Below are 21,635 nucleotides of genomic sequence, written 5' to 3'. Positions count from 1 at the left end.
GGTAGCAGTAACATTTCACGTTTCATTACCAGACTGTTTTGTTAATTTACAAGGAAAACCTTATATAGTTCTATATATACAGTCTATGAGGAAAACATGTCATCAAATAAATGGTGTTGAGTTTTGTCATTGGCAACACAAAATTGTCACAATAATATAAGTCAGCTAACTAACGTTTATGGTAAATGAATACACACATTGATTAATGCATGATTTAATGTTAAGTTACATACCTTACTTTTAAGTTACTAGATTTTCTCTCATTCCAGATTATAATGGTGGACAAATGGACCAAAGACGAGGTTGGCAAGTGGCTCCAAAGTTTGCATTTGGTTGATTACAAAGAAACCTTCAGAGGTATGCCTAAATGGATTTCTTCAAATGCCCATTCTGTGATGTGGTGAAATTCCAGTTAAGGAAGTATTTAACACACCTGCAGTTATTGCACAACCAGCAACCAAACTTCAATATTGTCTGCAATGTAGACAGATGCAGTAGAAGTTACAGAAGTGTTGCATGTTTAAGAAATCACATTTATAGAAAACACAGAGAAGCTTTACAGCCAACAAGTTCCAGTTCAGAAACAACAGTGTTTGAGCAGGTACAAGAGGACGATGTAGATGATGAGGATTGTGATGAAGTAAATGGAAGATCTTTGCCAACAAATGATTTGGACACACTTTTGTCTGGACTGAAACAGCATGTGGCTCTTTTTATTTTAAATCTCCAGGAGAAGCATCTTTTACCAAAAGTGACGCAAGACACAATTGTCACAAATCTACAATTTGTTTTGAAGTTCTTTCACCAAAATTATGCTGAAATCATAAAATTCCATTTAGAAAATGCAGGCTCAGATTAGAGGACCACGAAGACTTGGATGTTTTGCTGTCCAATGACAGAGTATTCGATTCTGTATTTGAGTATGTGCAGTCAGAGTACAAACTTCTGCAGTATAGTAAACAGCATCTTCATCTGGTAGAGCCTGTGCAAAAGGTTCTAGGTAGTAACAGCCAGGGTGGTGTAGATACCTTTCAGTATATACCAATAACTGATGTTCTAAAGACCCATTTGGAGAAACAGGATATTTTTGAGTCATTCCAAAGGACCTGTGAGAGAGCCCCAAATACTTTTCTTTTAAATGACTTCACTGATGGGGAGATTTTTCAAGGAAGTCCTTTTTATGGTGATTCTAGTATTGTGAGATTGCATCTTTATACTGATGAATTTGAAGTTGTAAACCCTTTAGGCTCCAAAAAATCAATTCACAAGCTAACAGCATTTTATTTTACAATTGGCAATCTTGAATCAAATTTTAAATCACAATTGAGGTTCATACACCTCGCATACTGGTGAAGCACAAATTACTCCAAAAATATTCATATAGAGACATTTTACAACCCCTTATCGATGATCTTAAGACTTTATACACTGATGGGCTCTGATCTCCTTTGAATCAGCAACATATAAATTTAAAGTGCGCTCTAGCTACTGTTTCAGCAGATAATTTATCAGCGATAGCTTGGCAGGATTCACCTGCTGTTTTAGCAGTGGACGGTGTGCAGATTTTGCATGGTCACCTATAAGTGCTTGAAGTCCCATGTGAATGAAGACAAACTTATAATCCGGACCCTCTCAGGTGCACAAGTACCATCTGGAAGCACTCAAGGAGAGTAGTGAGGTTTCTAAACAGACATATGGTGTGGTCAGCAAATGTCCATTTAGTGAGCTGGACTACTTTGATGTTACAAGAGCATTTCCACCTGACTTGATGCATGATTTCTTGGAGGGCATTGTACCTGTTGTGATTTGTCTCACCATCAAGGCATTACATTCCATGCATATCGCCTCACTGACCGACATCAATGCTGAGTTAGATGCTTTCAAAATAGGAAGGAACGACAGGAGCAACATCCCACAGCAGTTATCTCAAAGTGTCTTAAAACAGACCAGACTACAAGGGTAGCCTCTTCAGGTGCCTCTTCAGGATTTTGCCATTTCTTATAGGACATTATATCCCACAAGGTGAGGTCCACTGGGATATTTACCTGAAGTGTCGAGAGATAGGCGAAGTAATATTTTCCCCCTCCATAAGGAAGGGGGTAATCCCTCTTCTCTGTCAACAAATAGGTGAATTCCTTTCTGATTTCCAGTCTGCATTCCCCGAGACTTTCACCCCCAAGCTTCACTTCCTCATACACTATCCCCGTCTGATTCTAGAATTTGGCCCCTTGAAACCGCTGTGGTGCATGAGATTTGAGGGAAAGCACCAGTATTTTAAAAGATTATCCCTAAAACACCTGTAATTATAAAACTATATCCTACACCCTCTAAAAAGACACCAGTTAAGACAGTGCTGGGAACTCCAATCACTAGATGTACTCCATCAGAGCAACTACACTGAGGGAGAGCGACTTGTTCCATTCCGGGCTTTGTCATTGGACATCCAGGAAGGAGTAAGTAGAAAAAGTGGGATTGTGGACATCCCTAGTGAGGAGAAACTAAGTGTGGTCAGCTCCCTCCTAACCAACAATATCAAATATACTGTAGATGACAACTTCATTATAGATTCTGTGGAAGAGGATATTCCTGTCTTTGTAAAGATTGCCAAGATTGTCCAGTTTAGGGGTGTTTGGATGATATTTGGACAGTTGTTGATTCCCAAAGCGCTTGACAGACATTACCATGCCTTCAAACTGGAGGACCAGAGAACTTGGATTGTTGTTCATCCAGGGAGGAGAAAGATTATCACGCTCTTTGACTCTTACGCTTATGATGACAACTTATTTATCACACTGCATCACAGTGTGCAAAGTTAAAGGTGAACATATAGATGAACTACTTTTAGTATTACAGTGTTTAAAACAACATTAGTGCACAATGAAACTATATACACTTTGAACTGAGTTGACATTTTTCTTTTTTTAAAGAACAGGAAATTGATGGGGAGACACCCCTGGGCCTGACTGAAAGGATGGTGGAGAAACTTTTCCCTTTAATGAAGTCACAGGTGATGTTTATGAAGGAGCTGAATAAATTAAGAAACTCCCAGAACTCCCAGTCGCTCCCAGAACAGTAAGTAAGATGTGTTAACCAGTCTGTAGACATGGTAGTAAGTAAGCAAGCATTTAATTTAAGCCTGGCATTGATATTACTACTTTTCCTCTCATCACCCAGATGTGTAGCTGGATTGCTCCTGGAGGACCATACACCTCGCCACAGTGAGTATAGCATGTCTACATTAACCCTCTATACTCAGTGAGCGGCCGACGGCCGCTCTGTATTTTTCCTGTAACGGCCGCCGTCGGCCGCGAATTTTAAAGAGACATCTGCTACAGTATAACCTTCATACATGAAATAATACAGCTAGTGGATAAATAAACACCAGACTTTTATTTTGACACACTTAAATGGCTAGGTCGCTATTGACATTTCTCCGTATTTTTGAGTTTAGCCTGTTGACTGACCGGGCTGAGGACTTACGGTGCCTCTGAGTTATGGCTTCTAACAAGCGCCCGCCTTTTCTCATTAGATGAGATGGTATTGATGTGCATCCACCATGTTTTGATGTAAGTGACGATCATATTGATGTAAGAAAATGACAAAATAAAACATGAAAGTGTAATAAATTTAACGCTAGCATCCTCCCGCTTGTCATGACTGACTTAGCTGCCTCTGGCATAAAACAAATTTGTATGGCTGTCACTGTGAAAGTCAGTTTGAGTTTAGCTAGCACCAGCAAAATATAGGCATAATTCAATGATGGGTCATGGCCTAATTAACAATAAAGTTTATGATAAACCCATGCCAGGTTTATTTGCAGTTATATCTTAACACATAACATTAACATTACCCCTTTCTGGCATGTACAGGAAAGCTAACATTATCGTTATCCCACCTACAGATAGTTATTGCAAACTACTACTTATGTATGTCTCTAAATGAGTTTTTGTTGACTAATAACCAAAGCGGAACCACCGCTGTGTTTTCTGCTTATGGATGTCAGGAACATGTATTTGTATACAAGTAGGCCAATGTCTCGTCATCTTCGGATTACAAAAAAGCCTGCTAATTTGCTACCTTCACTGATGTAACGTTAACGCTAGTCTGAGACTGTAATGTTAGCACAGGATAGGTTGAAGGTTAGTGAACGAAAGCAACAGGTTCATTATCATCAACTGATCAAGTTTAGATAAATTATATAACATGATGTGCATATAAAACAAAACGTAAATCCATGTCAGGATTAACAGTCCCTGTTGTTGGTGACATGCTTATCAAATGAGTCACGATTTCACACGCTATGCTTCATGGCCTCACGCTAGTTCATATCCTCATCATTTTTAGCTGTAAGGCTCACTGTCCAGCTAAATCCCAAATAAGTGCAAGATATGCCAGTCTATTTCAATGAAATCAGTACTCATATAGTATCGTGTTTCCCAGCTTCTAATACAGAAATATGTGAACCATATTTATAACTTTTGTTAGTGAAAATCTTTGAGACTGTAAGTGAGTAGGCCTATGGCTGTCTGTGGGAAACATGAATATATAATTTTTAATGGATCATATATCATTTGAAAGAGCAATTTCTAATCTTTAAACTGAAAGAAACTTACTATTGACACTTTTCATTAGATTTTTAGTTATTCTTGGTTATTTAAAATGTTTCTCAAATTGCCCTTTTCTCTTAGAATTCCCAGGAATCTGGGGCATTGTTGTAGAATTCCACTGGGGTATAGAGGGTTAACTCATGTTCATTAATGTAATGTGTATGTAGTTGAAGTGTATGATGTTCAGAGAATATTAACACAGGCAACAAACTGTCCTGTCTATCTAGACTGTCTTGGCCTGGTGTTCAGATGCCATCTCTTCTGGGGACACTCGGTTGTATATGTTAACTACACACATTATAAGATTGCTTTGAATAATAGCCTATCCACTCTCTTTTTAGACAAGAACCCCCTGCGTCTTATATGACCCAACCATGGCCAGCAGTATTCAGTCTGCCAACCTTCCCTCCTGAACTGCAAGCTGCTCTCCAGAGGAAAGATCCTGCCTTTAAAAGGAAGGACAAATCACATATACGGGCATTATTGATTCAAGTGCTGTTTGATAATGTCACTAAACACACTTGGTAAGTTTAGTTCAAAATATAAAGCAGATTTATTTTTACTAAAAGTTATTTTCCATTTTCCCAGGGGTTTATAAACTTCCAAGTTTTAGGGCCTGCTTACACAAAATAATTTTCACAGTTTTCTTTTGGTCAGTGGTGTAATGGCGTTATTTTTCAGTTTTCTCTTGGTCAGTGGCGTTTTTTCCTAGGTTTCTCTTGGTCAGTGGCGTATTGCGTTTTAGGTAGTGTACGAACGCGCCAGACCACTCGTTAGGTTGTTAATTACCACACCCCTTGGCGCATTATTTAAAAAAGAGAGGTGCAAAATACGAAAACAAACTTTGCGCTTGGAAAATAATGAGTTTTCCACCATGCGCCAGGGTGGAAAATAGGGAACGTAGTCTGAGACTAGTCTGTGATTATAGGATGAGATTAAAAAGTCCTAAAGTAGGCCCTTAGGATGCATTTCACTAACAAATAATTATCTGTTTTAGGTATCCCAGTCACAAAATGTATGGAGATGTCCTGGGGAGTTTGATTACAAAATTTCCATTCTTAAGAGATGGCAGTTCATCTGGACATGTATGTACAGTACTGCTACTTGCAAAGACTCTTTCTGTTTTGGTTATTTTTTTTATTTCTGTGTAAATACTGTCATTTTACTATTGCAATTTGCATTGTATCCTTGTATCTAGGAGACATTGTTAGAGTGCCTCCTCAGAACAAATTCAAGAAGGAAAGGATTCCACTTGTGCACAACTCCACAGTCCTCCAAATGAAAAAAAGTATGGAACCAAAAACGCGAGTGGTGGAGCAAACATCCTATGTGGACACTACCATCGAACCTGAGGTACATTAGGCTATTTGTTTTTTTTATCTTTATTCTTTTAAAAGTGTCAGGTACCAAAGAATGTTATCTTTACTCATCCTATGTGACATGAATTACTGTCCATTTCAGCTGGCAAAAAGGAGAGCAGAATTACTGGATTATTCAGCATCACACAGTAACTCCAGTTCCTCGCTTGAGGTATTTTTTGTTTTCCTTTTCATACTTCATTATTGTTGAGATACAAATAACAAGTGCCACACACATGCAAAAGAGTAACAATGAGTTTGTGGAGAATCAGCCACTCTACTGATTTGATTACACTTGTTTTATAAAATTGTGTTGTGTTTTCAGGTTTTAGAGCTGGAAGCAGTTGGAGAGGATGACACCAGTTATCAAGAGCACCTGAATTTCATCTTAAGGAGTTGGCCAAGAAGCAACCAAATTTGGCAGAAATTAAAATCAGGATGAGGAGGACGCTTATTTAAGCGCATTGAAGCAATGACTCTCCCAACAAAGAAAGTCATGGAGATTTTTCCATTTCTTGGCATCCCACAGCTAGTGAGTAAATTGTGCACAAGACAGTTAACACAATACCAACAGTGGGTATATTCTATTTATCATTCACTCTTAATTTGTTATCCTTAAAGATGCATCATGAGATGCAAATGAAATTTGGGATAGACATGGACAGGAGCTTGCAAACTGCAATACACGAGTTGTCCCCAAGAATCATCAGGGTGGTGAAGGAGGGCAGCCAGAAAAGGTTTTCACCCTCCCTCCTTGAGCCAACAAATGAGAGATTAGAAGGTAGGTGTCTTCTGTGATCAAAAGTCTGAAAACATTCTTTTGGTTATGTAAACTAAAGCACATTGAATGACCTCTGTGTATGAAATGCGCTATATAAATAAAGTTGACTTGACCTGACTTGAGTTGACTCTCACACAAATTTAAGTTTGAAGAATCACTGAGAAAGAGAATCACAGAAGGAATGGAAAGATATTACTATGTATTATGTATTTTTCTTGCTGGAATGTTGAGGGATAATTGGTGTTTATGGTACATTTAGTTTTTGCGATGATGACCTCTGTGAATGATAATCTAAGCATGATGATTCATTTGGGTAAATGTCTCTTAACAGATGCTGCACTGCTGTTGCTGCCGGAACTCTTCAAGGAGAAAACAGAGTTTTTATACTCTGTTGAAGATGTAAGTGTGGTCTGTTCCAGTTCCATGATTTCAATTCATACCAAAGTTTAAAATGACCATGCCCTGATGTTTCCCCTACTTGTTTCCTCTACAGGAAGTCCACCCCTGCCCAACTGTCGTTTTCCATGGCTCCCTCAATGTGCTCAAGGCAGACACCATCAGCATCAGGCTCGATGGACTAACATTAACCACTGGGAAAATGACCATAGCCGAGGCACTCGAGTACCTCTTCAGCACTTGTTTCCTGTTCAATGTATCATATCCCGCCCCTCTTGTAAATACTTTAACATTCATTCAGATATTTTTATTCCAACTCTGTCCTAACAAGAAAAAAATCCCCATCCCTGTTCTTAAAATGTACAACCATTTTATGTCATTTGATTAAATATCCCCTTTATTCCCTCGATAAATTATATCTTTCTATCTTTCTTTCTTTTTCTTATACTGTAGCTTGTTACAATAAAACACATTTGTTACTTTTAAAACCTTTGTCTTGTTTCATAATTTTCATGGCATTAAAGTTGCTGATAGAGCACATCAATTAAGCTATACTTTAAAATAAATATAATTTCTTAAAATATTAATTAAGTCATGGATTAACCTAACAATTAATTGATTAATTAATATTATTAAAAACATATTCAAAGAACCTCTTATCGGTTTTATATAGAACCATTTTGTTTAGGCTTTAAAGAACCCTTAGGGGTTCCTTTGATGAACCCTTCAAAAAGGTTCTATGTAGAACCATTTAGGGGTGCCATATATGAAGCATGCAATAGAACCATTTTTGGTTCTATATAGTACCTTTTTTTCTTAGAGTGTAGCCTAACCATGTTAGATCTGTTGCATGAATGGCAGAGATAACTCAAATTCCCTTTCTACAGTCATCTAAACAAGGCAATCAAATTCCAGGACCAGCATAGATGACTTTTTTTAATTCTTGGAAAATCTTCTCTGGTGCCAATTGAGCAATTCTCAATTTTGGATTAAAAAGCAAAGTAACTTCAGTTACTGAGAATTGTACCGAGTAAAATATTACTGAAATTGTATTGGTAATGCCTTACATTACTGCATTACAGCAAAAAACAATGCATTTCTGTAATTATATTACTTTTTTTAATGCATTACTCCCAACACTGCATGTAATGCATCCTATGTAGTCGTGTGTTTTTTATTTGAAATTGTAATATGTAACTACTAAACTACTTCGGTGCCTCAGGCCCTTTGTAGGCTATAAACAATTGAAGTCACCCTTAATGTGTATTGCATATCAGAGCTAATTCATCCTGGGCCAAAGTATGTCGGTATGGGCCCGCATAGTGCTCTCGCACCTGGGCCCACCATTGGTTTGATACGCCACTGACTAAGTGAGAACTTTGTGAGAAAAAGTGCTTTGTCAATTTATGACCTGCCTGCCCGCGCGATATTTTCCGATCAAGCTTACCGCACCTGACCCGGGGGTAAACCCGCGGGTAACGGGTTGACCCACGCAACACTACCCTACAGTCTCCAAGAATAGCCTACCTAAACCTGGATAGTGTAGCCTACCTTTAACCAAATGCTCTTGCGTCAGCAACACTTCGATATGCAAAACGACAGACCAAGGCATTTGTGAGTGCTATAGCCTACTGTCTAAAGACAGCTGTCATACCTTGGGGTATGTTCACACGGTGTCCTCTACCGATTTCCTGCCAGTAATTCAACATCTGATCTGGCTCTTCGAAGTCCATGACCTCTCCATTGTCTCCCGCCGGGCTGCCGCTGAAGTCGGAGTCGAGGTCGCCGGTAAAAGACTCGAGGTCCTCCAGGGTTATAAGTCCAGAGTGGTGAGACTGCGAGCCCGCTTCAACGCCTCCATCTCTTCCACCCACTCGACCTTCACCATTCAATCTACAACCCTCTCCGTCCATAGTGCAAATGGGGGCATCAAAGTGTTTTTCACGCAAAGGACTGAGTCCAAACGATACAAAAAGTAGCGCCGCCGATACCGATTAAGGCTACAACCCAAAGTGCAACACAGAATAGGAGCGCAACCTCTACAAAGTAACCAGCTATGCAAAGACTAGCCTATACATATGGCTATGGAATCGAATAATTCGTGTCATTCTTCACCTTTCTTCTTAAATAAGTGTATGCATAGCCTACGTTAAACAACGTGTTCTTACGAGAGACTCATTCCGGTTAAATCATGAGGGAGCCTATCCAAAACAACAACTGAGCGGAGTAGGATGAGCCACGTGACTGGACGGAAAGGGGAGGGGTTTCATGTGACAGAAAGACAACGGGGCCATGTGACGTGCGCTCTCTCCTCCTGATTGAATCGACGTCCCCCTCCAGACAGTTCTCCTATACACGGGTTTCCCGTTTACCAACAAAACTAGATGCGCGCGCAGCCGTGAGGCAGAAGACGCTTGGTGGCCGTCCACAACGTTATAAACTTAACCTAAATAGTCGGCTGCTGTAAGCTACAATCGGATTTTTTTGTATACCCCTGTTGTCTCAATGATAATAACATCTCATTTCAGACTATATTTCAAAGTTTGACGTACATCGTATTTTGTCATTTTTGGGGAAGACATGCATTCCGTTAGGGATATTGAACATATTTAACATTCTCTAACCATCGTGATTTCGAATTGGTGCAGTTTTCAGCACAAAAACTCATTTTATTCTTTTGCTCTTTTGCATTGCTCTATGCTGTTCTATGGTGCTTTCTGCCTCTTGGTTGCGTACGCATGTTTTCGTGACGTTCCATAGAAATCCATGTATTCATGGGTTGCATCGGGTCCCTTTCCACAGGTGTAATAATGAAGGACCATGCAGTCTATAGCACGGGAATGATGCCAAAAACCTCCCTTCCTACCAACCAGTGGATCTATCAAACGTCATGTCAAACGCCTACCAGCACGTTCATTGCTTTATCATGCAACAACAAATGTGTAGCTACCTCTCCGTAGGTTTTGTTTTTGGTGCATTTTGTCTGTTTGTCTAAAATCTAAGACAGTAGAAAATTATGTTAAACATAATTTTCTACTGTCTTAGATTTTAGTTTCACATTGCTAGTAACGCTTAACATGACCAATAGGGCTACAAATTGTGGTTAACTAGTGTCGATAGCATATTGCGAGTAGTTGTGAACCATAGGAACTTTAATCGTAGCCTATAGCCAAATTGAAATAAATGCGAATTTATGATGATAAGCCTGTCAGTTCGACTGGCGACCCACAGTTGGATAAGCAGGTTCCTACACTGAGGGCTTCTCTGTCTGCTGATGTTTTGCTCAAAGGTCCAGGCGGTCCACATATAGCCTTCATGCCATTTCAGCTGAAAACACTTTTCATTTGTTAGCCTACTTAATAAACTTATCTTTATTAGTGTCAACATTACAGTATTTAGGCTATGTTAATCTCAAGCCACTCTAAGAAATGGCCGTAGGCCTACTTTTACAGTACAGCACAGCAAAATCTATTCAAATTGCAGTCCGAGGGATATTGTCCATAAAACGTTGTTAAACTTAGCCTATAGGCTAGGATACATAATCACATATTTGGAGATGATTTGAAGTGGGCTCATATGCTTCCATAACGTATTGATGTAGGCCTAGGCCTAAGAAAGAGAAAATGTGGTAAGGCCAGCCTATGGCATTTCTCATATCTCGCAGATAATTGGTAGTCCTGTTTTGCAGATGGTTATTACGCATAATAGTTTAAGCAACAATAAAAATAGCTTGTCACTAATAACGACACAAATAGACTAATGAATGTTCATTTAATGAAGTTTCAACATTGTACAGTTTTCCTACATGTATTCATGTTCCAACACAAGCCTACATGTATCCATCATGAATAAGTACATGTTGCACCAATTCTGGGCACATGTTGGATACGTGTAGGTTCATGTAGGTATATGTAGGCTGCTTATAAAAAGGCAATTATTCTGATACATGTAAGTAAGGAGGGTGGTATGACGTTCGGTTGGTCGATCGGTTGGTTGATCAGATGGACGGTCGGAAGGTTTTAGGCACGATTCCCGCGCCATAGCAGTCTGCATTCATAATCTAGGCGCTTGATTTTATACACCTCTGGAAAGGGACCTGATGAAACCCTGTTCTAGAATCTTTGTTGTAAAGCAAAGGAAAAACAAACAACGCCGGTGTGTGTAGGTAGAAGCGCATTGACGAACGCATCCTCATTAGCATAAAGATGGGTTATAGCATACACCTATTTTAAAACTTTTAAATTAAAAGAACTTATACAGACCTATATCTTGGGTGAAAGCCTGCAGGAACCAGGTGTTGGGCTTTAAACCTGGCAAAATCTTGCAAATTACTTCAGTAATAATGTGATCTAAGTTTAAATGTAGAAAAAAAATTAGGCCTACTTTTGATTTCAGAGAATAATAGATAGATAGATAGATAGATAGATAGATGGATAGATAGATAGATTCACTTTATTAATCCCCAAAGGGAAATTGCAGTGTTCCAGCAGCCATACAAACACAACATTCACATGTACACGTACATACATACATACATACACACATACATACATAGGCTACATACATACATTATTTAAAAAAAATAGATTCCTCTCTCTGTAGGGGAGAGTCATTATATTGCAGTGGGTAAAAAAGTCTTTCTGTATCTGTTCTTCTTCCAGCTTAGTTGGCATAGCCTGAAAACACTTTTTTGATTAACCAAGTTGTGTAATGGATGTGAGGAATTGTAGCCTAGAAATCTAGACGCACCCTAGCGGCGGCAAATTAATTTGCTCAGCCTGTACGTCTAGTAGCAAACCATAGGAATTTCTATTGGCTGACGCCGTGGACGTCATCCAATCACAGCGCTCTATTTTGTTAGAGAGTCTTAAGGCGGGCTTAACAGGATGACGACAGTCCTACGACGGTGAACAACAAGGAAGGTGGCTATGGCGAACGAAGAGCGGTTGTTTGAATCGGCGTTGGCGTTAACTTTGGAGGAGTTGGACTTGTGCTTTTCTTTGAAAGTTGAGCAACACAATGCACTTAAGTCATTCCTTTCGAAGAAGGATGTATTTGCCGCTTTGCCCGACCGGTTACGGATATGGTCGTGCGCTGGCCTATTGCATGCCTAGGCAGTTTGAAAGACAATTCTCTGCCCGCCCCTTGGATTAAGCGAGGTGAATGGGTCAATTCCAGACTATACATTTCAATGATATAGGATGGCCCGCCAGGCTAGAGGAATTGTCCAATATATTTGACAGTTTGTGCAGCATCCTTCTCTCCACCCCAACTCCAGGGGCTCTAGAGCTGTCCCCAACACAAAGCCAGCCTTCCTGACTTTATTCAGTTTTTTTAGTCTCCCTGGCTGTAATGCTACTGCCCCAACAAATGGCAGAAAAAAAAATTGCACTTGCAACAACACTGATAAAAAACATCTGCAACATTTTGCTGCACACATTAAATTACCTGAGCTCTGTACCCTTCTTGTACAGTATACAGCCTCAGTGTTGTACCTCCAATCCAGTTTATTGTCTATAAGAACCCCCAAAGTTCTCTACTGTCTAATGTAGTTCTCTACAACGTCTATACTTCCTCACCCTGTATTGAAATGGTATAGCTCAGGCCTGGCCCTCCTAAAGTCCACCACCATTTCCCTCGTCTTAGCCACATTAAGGTGCATACAAGGTGGTTGCTCCTGCACCATGTCACAAAGCGGTCCACCACTTGCCTGTACTCAGTCATAGGACTGCACCCATTAACCCAACATCGGATCACACAGGGACTATGCCAGAATTTATCTGTCTGTCATGTATCCCAATTGAGAGACTGTAAATCACTCAGCTCAATTATTCACAAATGGAATACCACAGGACATGCAAGATACAGATGTATTGCACTGTGCATCCATCAGTTGTTACACAAATGGCAAATTATGGGCAAGGTTTGAGACGAAACCTAGCAGAAAGGCACCTGTAGACATTTTTTGTTGATGAATTGTATTGTTGAGGTGGTTACATGCTGCTATTCCGACATGCCGCTACTTAGACATTGGCGTCTAATTGTCGAAGTGGCGGCATTAACATTCATTTTCAAGCGTCCCACTACTGCAAAAAAAATTTTTCCATTGTCGGAGTAGCGGCACTTCACCTTTTTTTTCAAACGTCCTGCCATTCCGACATGAGGCCATTAACAGTGGCGTAGCCAGGATTTTAAAGGAGGCCTAGGGTGGGCCTTTATTTTTTTTTTTCAATATGGGCAGTAGCCTAGGCCTACAGTAATCGTCCCAACTTTAAACAACACACGATTTCATCACAGCTCAGACGATTCATGGCAAAAAAAACAATAAAAGGCTACAGTGGGCATCACTTTCAAATGGCCACTTCAGTCGCGCATTACGAGGCGTGAAGCTGCGTGAAGCTTTAGTACCACTTTCAGCCACTGTGCGTCGCTCTACCACTGTACATCGCTCTGCCTGCCGGCCCTTCTGAAAAAGCTTGATTTACCTCGATTTAGGCTACTTGGGTATTAGTGGGGTACGAATTGTATTTCCGTAGGATTTTTTTGCTAAAATTTATATTTTTGTTTTATTTGCTTTATTTGGGGTCCTACTGTTGAAAAATGACCCCGTTTTGCCCTCCCCTCTGGGGGGCGCTTTGTCACCTTGGCCAGGATACTGACCACACACGACATCTACTAATAATGATCACATTTTCCCAATCTTGGTGTCAGTTTAGGGGTTATTAAGGATGCTGAGTCCATTTATGACAGTTTCAATGTAGTAATAAAGGCAAATCCAATGGGGCAAAGTCGCCAAACAGTAAGTGAGCTCATATTTTGGGAACACTTTGATGTATGTTAACGAAACTTGGTCACATGACAACTGACCCTCTCCCAAGGGTACACAACAAATTTGGTGTAATTCGGCCACTGGGGGCGCTATAATTAGCGAACCTGCATTTAGGGGTTACAGTATATCATGATGACGTAGCAAAAAAAATCCAATGGCTAGTCATACTCTTCATACTCATATTGATGATCATTGCAAATTTTCCCCACTCATTATAAACAATTGGCCCTATTGGATTTTCCTTAAAGAGAAAGTAAATCATCAGCAGTCACAACTTTATTTGGCCCCCTCACTGCTGCTTGCCATTTTTTGTCAAAGATAACTATTTCAACACAAGATATATGTGTTTTAATTCTGTCTAATGACACAAAGCTGAGAATCACATTGCTAAGATACAGACAGAAGATACAAGAAGACAAAATTATTATTACTTGGACCAGTCTTTAAAGGACAAAACATGCAAGAAAAGAGCAGCAACATCAAGGGAGTTTGAAATTCATCTGGAGATGAAACTCACAATGTCTCTAAAGGAACTTTTGAAGAGGCAGATACACTTATTGCTCATCAAGCAATGGTGTGTTCAGCTGAGACTGGCTGGAGTGAAGTTAGAGTTTGGTCACCAGCAGGCACGTGCAGAGAAGGGGGGCTACAGGGGCTCTAGCACCTGCCCTTTTGCCCCTTTGATGTCCAAGTGCCCTTTTGACAAGACCCGTTTTTTACTTTTTAAAATTTGTAATACTTCCGCTAGTTCCAACGTGAATATTCGCTAAAATGTCTCATTAATAGTTTGTGAAATTAGAAATGTACAAAAATAACATTTTTCTGTGTTAATTGAAATGCCTTGCGGCCACCAATCCGTGACATCATACATTCAGTGAACTCTCAAAAGGTGCACGCAGGCACAGTGCTGCAGGAGACGTTTGGAGCACGGTAAGGTCGCTTGGTAGCCTAGAAATCTAGACGCGCCCCTAGCGGCAGCAAAATACATTTGCTGCCAGGGCTAGTCTAGCAACTATCCGCTATTTGTGAGCTCCAGAAATCAAACTCAATCAGGCCAATGAAATCGTATAGAGTCAAGTAGGGTGGGCTTAAAGGAGAATTCGGTGTGATATTGACCTAAAGTGTATTGAAACATGATACCGAAAGTGTGAACGTGTATGTCTCATAGCCCATCTCGCTTGTACCCTGCACTCCAAAATCTGGCTAGTTAGCCGATGCTACCAACAGCTTTTTTCAATAGTGGTGCCGACGCATCGGGCCTAACCATGCAAATAAATCACTGTTTTACACCCATTTCACGAGGCTCAATGTATCTCCACACTTCATTGGTAGACTTCCGGGGGCCCTGACATTTAAAGCGACATTGAGAACTTTGAAAAAAGCACTGGTAGTTTACTTACAAGACATTTATACAGACAGTATCTTCACAAAGTTTAAGCGTTTGCAGCCATCTTGAATTTAGTCACGATAAGTCGAGCAACGAGTAAGAATGAACAGGTATGATAAGGGATCAGATTCCAAAAATAATTCAGTGGAAATGCATGGATTCCAGTTGCTCCCCTCTGATCCTGAATCTGATACATTAAAGCCTAAGCAATAGAACTACATTGTGTTGCTTTAAAGCTTGTTTGGGCAGCTGGGGCAGTCCAGTGGGTTTAGATGTACTGGTCATTGACTCCGACTGAGGGTTGCTCAATGCCCACATGTGATACATACAGGCACAAGCAGGGTGCGATTTGTGTAAAAACCAGAGGGGGGGTGGGGGTGGTTTTGAATAAGTTTGTACCCCCCCCCCCAAAAAAAAGCCTAGTAGCCTAGTACTGTCATGGCTAATAATAGCTTATATTAATTTTGCCACCTTTGTAACATTTTAGTTTTAGTTTACCGTGGTGTATGACTTTAAACAGCGAGCGTGCTTGCTATGATCAGCTCCTCTAATGCAGGGTAGGACTACGTTTTGACAATCATACAAATTCACCTTGTTCTTGCCCCATCTGAAATTACTCCTCTACTTTTGCTGCCTCCATCCTTTCTGTATTTGTTGTGTAAAAGAACGTTGTATATGATGGCACTGAAGTCTTAAGTTAGAGAATTGGCTAACAGTGTTAGTTGGTAAATCAAATAGCCTACACATTGTGGGGTTAATGCATTCTCTCTCCTGCTGATTTTATGCTCAGTAGCCAAGTCGTAATATTGCAAAAAGTTGAAAAAATAAATGTGTTTATTGTATAGCCTACAGAAAATAAATAGCCTACTATCATAATTGTCAGTTAATTGGCTACAGTGCAGTGAAGAGTTTGAGAGTAAAGTTATAGGGCAACTTGAAGTTTTATTAAAATAATTTACTTAACCAGAACATAAAGACCATGAAGCTTCTATTTCTTGCAGCTGTTAAAACACCCGCTAGATAGTTTAAATACCCACCAACATTCGTTTTTTGCAGTACAGATTATTTCTGAAAGGTATTGTCTACTAGGCCTAACCTACTGGCTGATTTTATCAAACGAGTGCTTTCTCGTTAGGTCCTCCGCAAACCACCAGGTGTTTTGGTAGAGAGCCATTGAATAAGCGATGCCAAGCAATTTCCAGTAACACTTTTTTGTGACATTCAGCAAATATCTCCTCATTTTAATGTAAGTTCCTCCTTCGACAGTAGGCCTACGTTCTACTCTCACGTGCGGTTATTCTCCATCTCAGTTGCATCAGTTTTCTAATTTTGAAGGTTCTAAAATATTACGATATACTTCACTGAATCCTTCCACGTTTTCTTTAATTTGTTCAGCTAATTTTTCCATTAAAACTAGCCATTTATGATGGATTACACACTCGAGCATTCTGAAATGTCCTGCACGATTAAGGCCACTCATTAGTTATCACGAAGTCACTGTGTCAGCAGCATGAGTGCGCTGACGGTGACGGCATGCTTCTGATGTCAGATTATTATGTAGGCTAGCTCACCAGGACTGTTCTTCACGTTGCCTTTACTCTATATGAAGCATTAATCGCAATATGAGGGCAGAGGGGGATAAATGCTGTCCCCACCTGGGATAAAAATACTTAGCAGAGGTAGGGGATAGGAAACCAGTTTTTGAGAACTGGGAGGTATTTCATACCGTTAACTAGGGTGATACTTTCAGGTACACACACACACACACACACACACACACACACACACACACACACACACACACACACACACACACACACACACACACACACACACACACACACACACACACACACACACACACACACACACACACACACACACACACACACACACACACACACACACACACACACACACACACACACACACACACACACACACACACACACACACACACACACACACACACACACACACACACACACACACACACACACACACACACACACACACACACACACACACACACACACACACACACACACACACACACACACACACACACACACACACACACACACACACACACACACACACACACACACACACACACACACACACACACACACACACACACACACACACACACACACACACACACACACACACACACACACACACACACACACACACACACACACACACACACACACAAACAGCACACACGCACGGACACAAACACACGCATTACACACACACACACACACGCAATCCAGTAATAATGGTGGTCGATATTTTATTTTACAGTGAGTATGGCAAATGCAGATGAAGTGAGAGGAGAGGAGAGGGGAGAAGGAAAGAGAGAGGAAATGAGAGGAGGAAGGATGAGAGAGGAGACGAGCAGAGAGGAGACAAGCAGGAAGTGAGAGAACAGGTGAGGAGAAAGAAATGCAGAGGAAATGAGAAGAGACAGAAAGAGAGAAAAGAGAGGAGGAGCAAGGGCCAGAGAGGAGAGGGATACAAAGATAAAACAGGGAGAGAAAGGAAGGCCAAACAACTACAATCAGTGGAAAGTGGAGAGGATGAAGGGGCCTTAGATGAATACAGGGAGGGAGGAAGACAGGAATTCCAGTGAGTGTGCACCTCTTGTCACGTGCATGGGGTGTGCAGCGTCCACGCTGCAAAGACACATTAGTGGAAAGGTGACGGGCAGCAAACACGTGTCAGGGCGGAAGCCCTACCTTCCACAGGAGGCGGAAAGGGAGCTTGCTGCCACCCTAAAGACCTTGGCGCAGAGGGGTTTTCCATTCACCAAACGCGATGTCCAGCAGGTAGCCTTTGATTTCGCAGCTAAGAACCAGATATCTGGTTTTCCAAGACAGCAGGGAGGGCTGGATACTACTGGTTCCACAATTTTTGAAGCGCGGCCCAGAGCTTGGAATGCTAAAACCAGAGGTCCCATCTGCAGCACGGGCTGCTGGACTTAACAAAGTGGTGGTCAACCAGTGGTTTACCCAATATGAGAGTCTTCTGGTCGAGCTGGGTATTGCGGGCACACCGTCACATATCTGGAACTGTGACGAGTCTGGCCTTCAGGACCAGTTCAGTTCCACAAAGGTCGTTGGGCAGGTTGGCCAGCCATGTGTGGAGGTGTGTGCCGGAGAGAAGGGGGAGACAACAACTTGTCTGGCAGCATTCAATGCAGAAGGCATATACAGCCGAACCATGATTATTTTTAAGGGGAAGCGTGTTCGTTCTGAGTGGCTACAGGGGTGCCCGGAGAACACCAGCGTGGGTGTTCAGACAATGGCTGGATTACCTCTGACCTCTTTCTGGAGTGGGGTCAAATGTTCATTCAGTCCCTCCCTAAGGATGACCCCAGGCCCCACCTTCTCCTCCTTGACGGCCACAGTAGCCATGTCTATAACATGGAGTTTATTAAGCTACTGAAGAGCAAGAATGTGCACATAATGTGCTACCCTGCCCACACAACCCATGCGCTGCAACCGGCAGACAAGGCCCTCTTTAAGAGTTTGAAGCACCACTGGGACCAGGAAGGCAGGAAGTGGACGAGGATGATGGCGGGGCAGAAGCTGTCAAGGATGGAATTTTTTACGGTGTTCAGCATTGAACTGGTGGTGGCGCTAGAGTGTTCAATGTATATGCATAAAAATTGCTGTGAGTGATTGGGACAGTGTCCTGACTAATGGTATCGAGTTTTGTTATGTTTACTCAAAGCGTCACGGAGATGTTAGTCCACTTCCTGTTTGGTGGCTTCATCACCATATTTGATTGGCTGTCACGGGCAAACAAAAATCTAATTGAAAAATCTGACAAGTATCGTTTGTGCGGCTCGGCCAGAAGATCATCTCCGCCAAGTTCTGTGAAAATCGGATGAAATTTGTAACCTCTGAAACTTTTCGTAGAGTTTGGACTAAATCCAATATGGCGGAGGTCCAATATGGCGGAAAGTGACGTAATAGGAGTCATTGAACTTAGGTCAGTCGGATACACCGGATACACCGTTCAATGGTCACATGCGTTAATGCAATCCAGTTTTGACCCATTGGTGGCGCTAGAGTGTTGGGCATAGAGTTCTGTAAATTGGTGAGAGTGATCATGGGACAGTGCTGAATCAGTGTACCAAATTTCATAACTTTAGACCCAGCGATTCAATTTTCGGCCAGATTTTGACCTGTTGGTGGCGCTAGATGGCTGGGTTTAGAGGTCCGTAAATAAGTGTGAGTGGTCAGTGGAGTGTCCCGAAACTTTCTGCCAAAAAATCTGAACTTTTAGCCAGGCGTTCTATGGGCTGCCATAGACTCCAATGGCAGACTAATAATAATAGGAAAAGCTAGTAACTCAATGGGTGCCTTCGCGAGCTTCGCTGCTTGGCCCCAATGAATAACAATTTAATTCAGTGTCCACTTCTATTTCTAGTGCATGTATGCATTCCTCCATTTTGGTCACTAGAAAAACATCACAACATTTTGAAATAATACATTTTCTTTTTATTTTGCTACATTTCAAAAGTGTAATGTGTTTACCTGTATGGCGATGGGCAGCATCTGTCCCTGAGGGTTGCAGTAGAGCAGGACCAGGGGAGCGGTGATACATTTCCCACAAGGATAGGTGTAGTGGAGGGCACTTCAAAATATAGAAAAGAGTTTAGCATCAGACATAACATGAACTCCACACAATGAAAAAAAAAAAAACATATTTGTGTTTTTCTACAAACATTCATGATTGAAGCTACACTTCAAAGTTTAACCCCAAAACAGCTGTCAATTAATCAAAACGTCAGGGGTTGAGTCTGAATGACACCGAAGTTTTAGACACTGAGTTTTTGAAGTTAAGAAATATTTTCGTAATAAAAATGGTCATTTAACCAATAAAGGCTGAAAAAATGTACAGTAAAACTGTAGGCTATACAGTAGGCTACAATAGTGAAATGGACAAGGATGTACACTAACAGAAAAAGAGCTCTTGCTCATGTGCTCTCACTTAACTCTCGGCATGCACACATGCACACACACACACTCACTCGCACACACAAACACACACACTTTGGCAGATGAACATTGGTCTTTTGTAAAAAGTGAAACAGATAAACAGAGTAAATAAGACCTCACGAGCCAGGTCTGACCCCTCCATGCTCCACTATGATTGGCCCAGTTAGAAAAGGGTGTAGACAACCCTGTGCACTTTTGTTTTCTTCTAAAGGTTTTTGTGGGGGCTTTTAGCCAAAGACATTTGAGTCTTCAACCCAGAGTAAGCAAATTGTGTTATTCCTTCATTACACTCTGGATAAAAATGTAATTTATTTGTATATTTATTATGAAGAAAACTGAATGCTTTGGACATCCAGTTTTAGGGAGGACTTTCGTGCTTCACATTCGTCAGTTCCTTAGAAAACATTTTGAATTTGCTTCCTTGTGCAAATGCTTTTGGTGTTTTGTCTAGGCGTAAATGCGCTTCAAACATGGCCCAGCATCACAAATATCAATGCTGGTTTATCAGTGGAAGGAGGAGTTAGAAGTAGTTTTTTTTATGTAGCCAATTGCATGCGACTTTCACATCCTTCTTAAGTTGGCATACTTTACCTGTATTCAGTCAGACACTCAATCACAGCATGAAACTCTCCGCATCATATCAGCTGATCTGTGAGTTACGTCTATAATAATGTATAACTTTAATATATGCATTGAAATGATACCTGCCAACATTTAGCTTTTAAAAAAGCTTTTAAAACTTCTGCTGCTCTTACATAACTTGCACCACTATGCCACTTGCTTACTTAGGTCAAACAGAACTACCTCAGCCATTTATTGGCCTGACTTTGCACTATTATATTGACTGTCTATGCACAATTGCACAATTTCAACCCAATTTTGCTGCTCTTATTTCTTCATTGTATGTGCCTTCTTATTTACTTTTTATTGTTTACTTGAATGTTATGTTTGTCTGTGGACTTAATTGGTAAAATATGTCTTGTCTTCACCGTGGGATAGTGAGAAACGTAATTTCGATCTCTTTGTATGTCTGGGCATGTGAAGAAATTGACAATAAAGCAGACTTTGACTTTGACTTTTTACGCCCTTCCAGTTACACACTTTTCAGTTGCGCACATTCTTCCATTCCCGCTTCTGTCACACCCACAGCACGAACGTTCTAAATCAAGGCGGCCTTATAAAAGAGGCGTGATTTTTTAAAATAGAGCCTGACTGATCCACCACCTCATTAATTTAGGTTGATATGAAAATGTGGAACGTGG

At 40.9% G+C, this 21,635-nt stretch overlaps 2 protein-coding genes and 2 long non-coding RNA genes across 5 annotated transcripts in view; 3 read left to right on the top strand and 1 right to left on the bottom strand.

Annotated features, from left to right (window-relative positions):
- LOC125299044 (heme-binding protein 1-like) overlaps positions 1-9,537 on the bottom strand; it is a 28,490-nt gene extending 18,953 nt beyond the window's left edge. Inside the window, exon 1 of the mRNA XM_048250122.1 lies at positions 8,797-9,537. Within this exon, the coding sequence (XP_048106079.1) occupies positions 8,797-9,055 (259 nt within the window). The 5' untranslated portion in view covers positions 9,056-9,537. The remainder of the gene's footprint in view (positions 1-8,796) is intronic.
- On the top strand, positions 4,812-5,827 carry LOC125299047. Its single transcript, XR_007194305.1, has 3 exons — positions 4,812-5,131; positions 5,605-5,692; positions 5,806-5,827. It is a non-coding gene; the product is annotated as an uncharacterized LOC125299047 (long non-coding RNA).
- LOC125299045 lies at positions 5,871-6,377 on the top strand. Its single transcript, XR_007194302.1, has 3 exons — positions 5,871-5,960; positions 6,069-6,137; positions 6,291-6,377. It is a non-coding gene; the product is annotated as an uncharacterized LOC125299045 (long non-coding RNA).
- The window catches only part of LOC125299043 (Fc receptor-like protein 5), a 31,106-nt gene continuing 15,884 nt past the window's right edge, over positions 6,414-21,635 (top strand). The window contains exons 1-2 of one of the 2 annotated variants that reach the window (XM_048250120.1): positions 6,414-6,497; positions 6,587-6,746. In XM_048250120.1, the coding sequence (XP_048106077.1) occupies positions 6,438-6,497; positions 6,587-6,746 (220 nt within the window). In that variant the 5' untranslated portion in view covers positions 6,414-6,437. Of the gene's footprint in view, positions 6,498-6,586; positions 6,747-20,981; positions 21,025-21,635 lie in introns of those variants that run through there. The other variant, XM_048250121.1, reaches the window with a different exon arrangement.

The sequence above is a fragment of the Alosa alosa genome, chromosome 8 (genome assembly GCF_017589495.1).
Source record: "Alosa alosa isolate M-15738 ecotype Scorff River chromosome 8, AALO_Geno_1.1, whole genome shotgun sequence".
NCBI lineage: Eukaryota > Metazoa > Chordata > Actinopteri > Clupeiformes > Clupeidae > Alosa > Alosa alosa.
The sequence above is the reverse complement of the archived record's forward strand: the minus strand, read 5'-3'. Positions and strand labels throughout refer to the sequence as shown.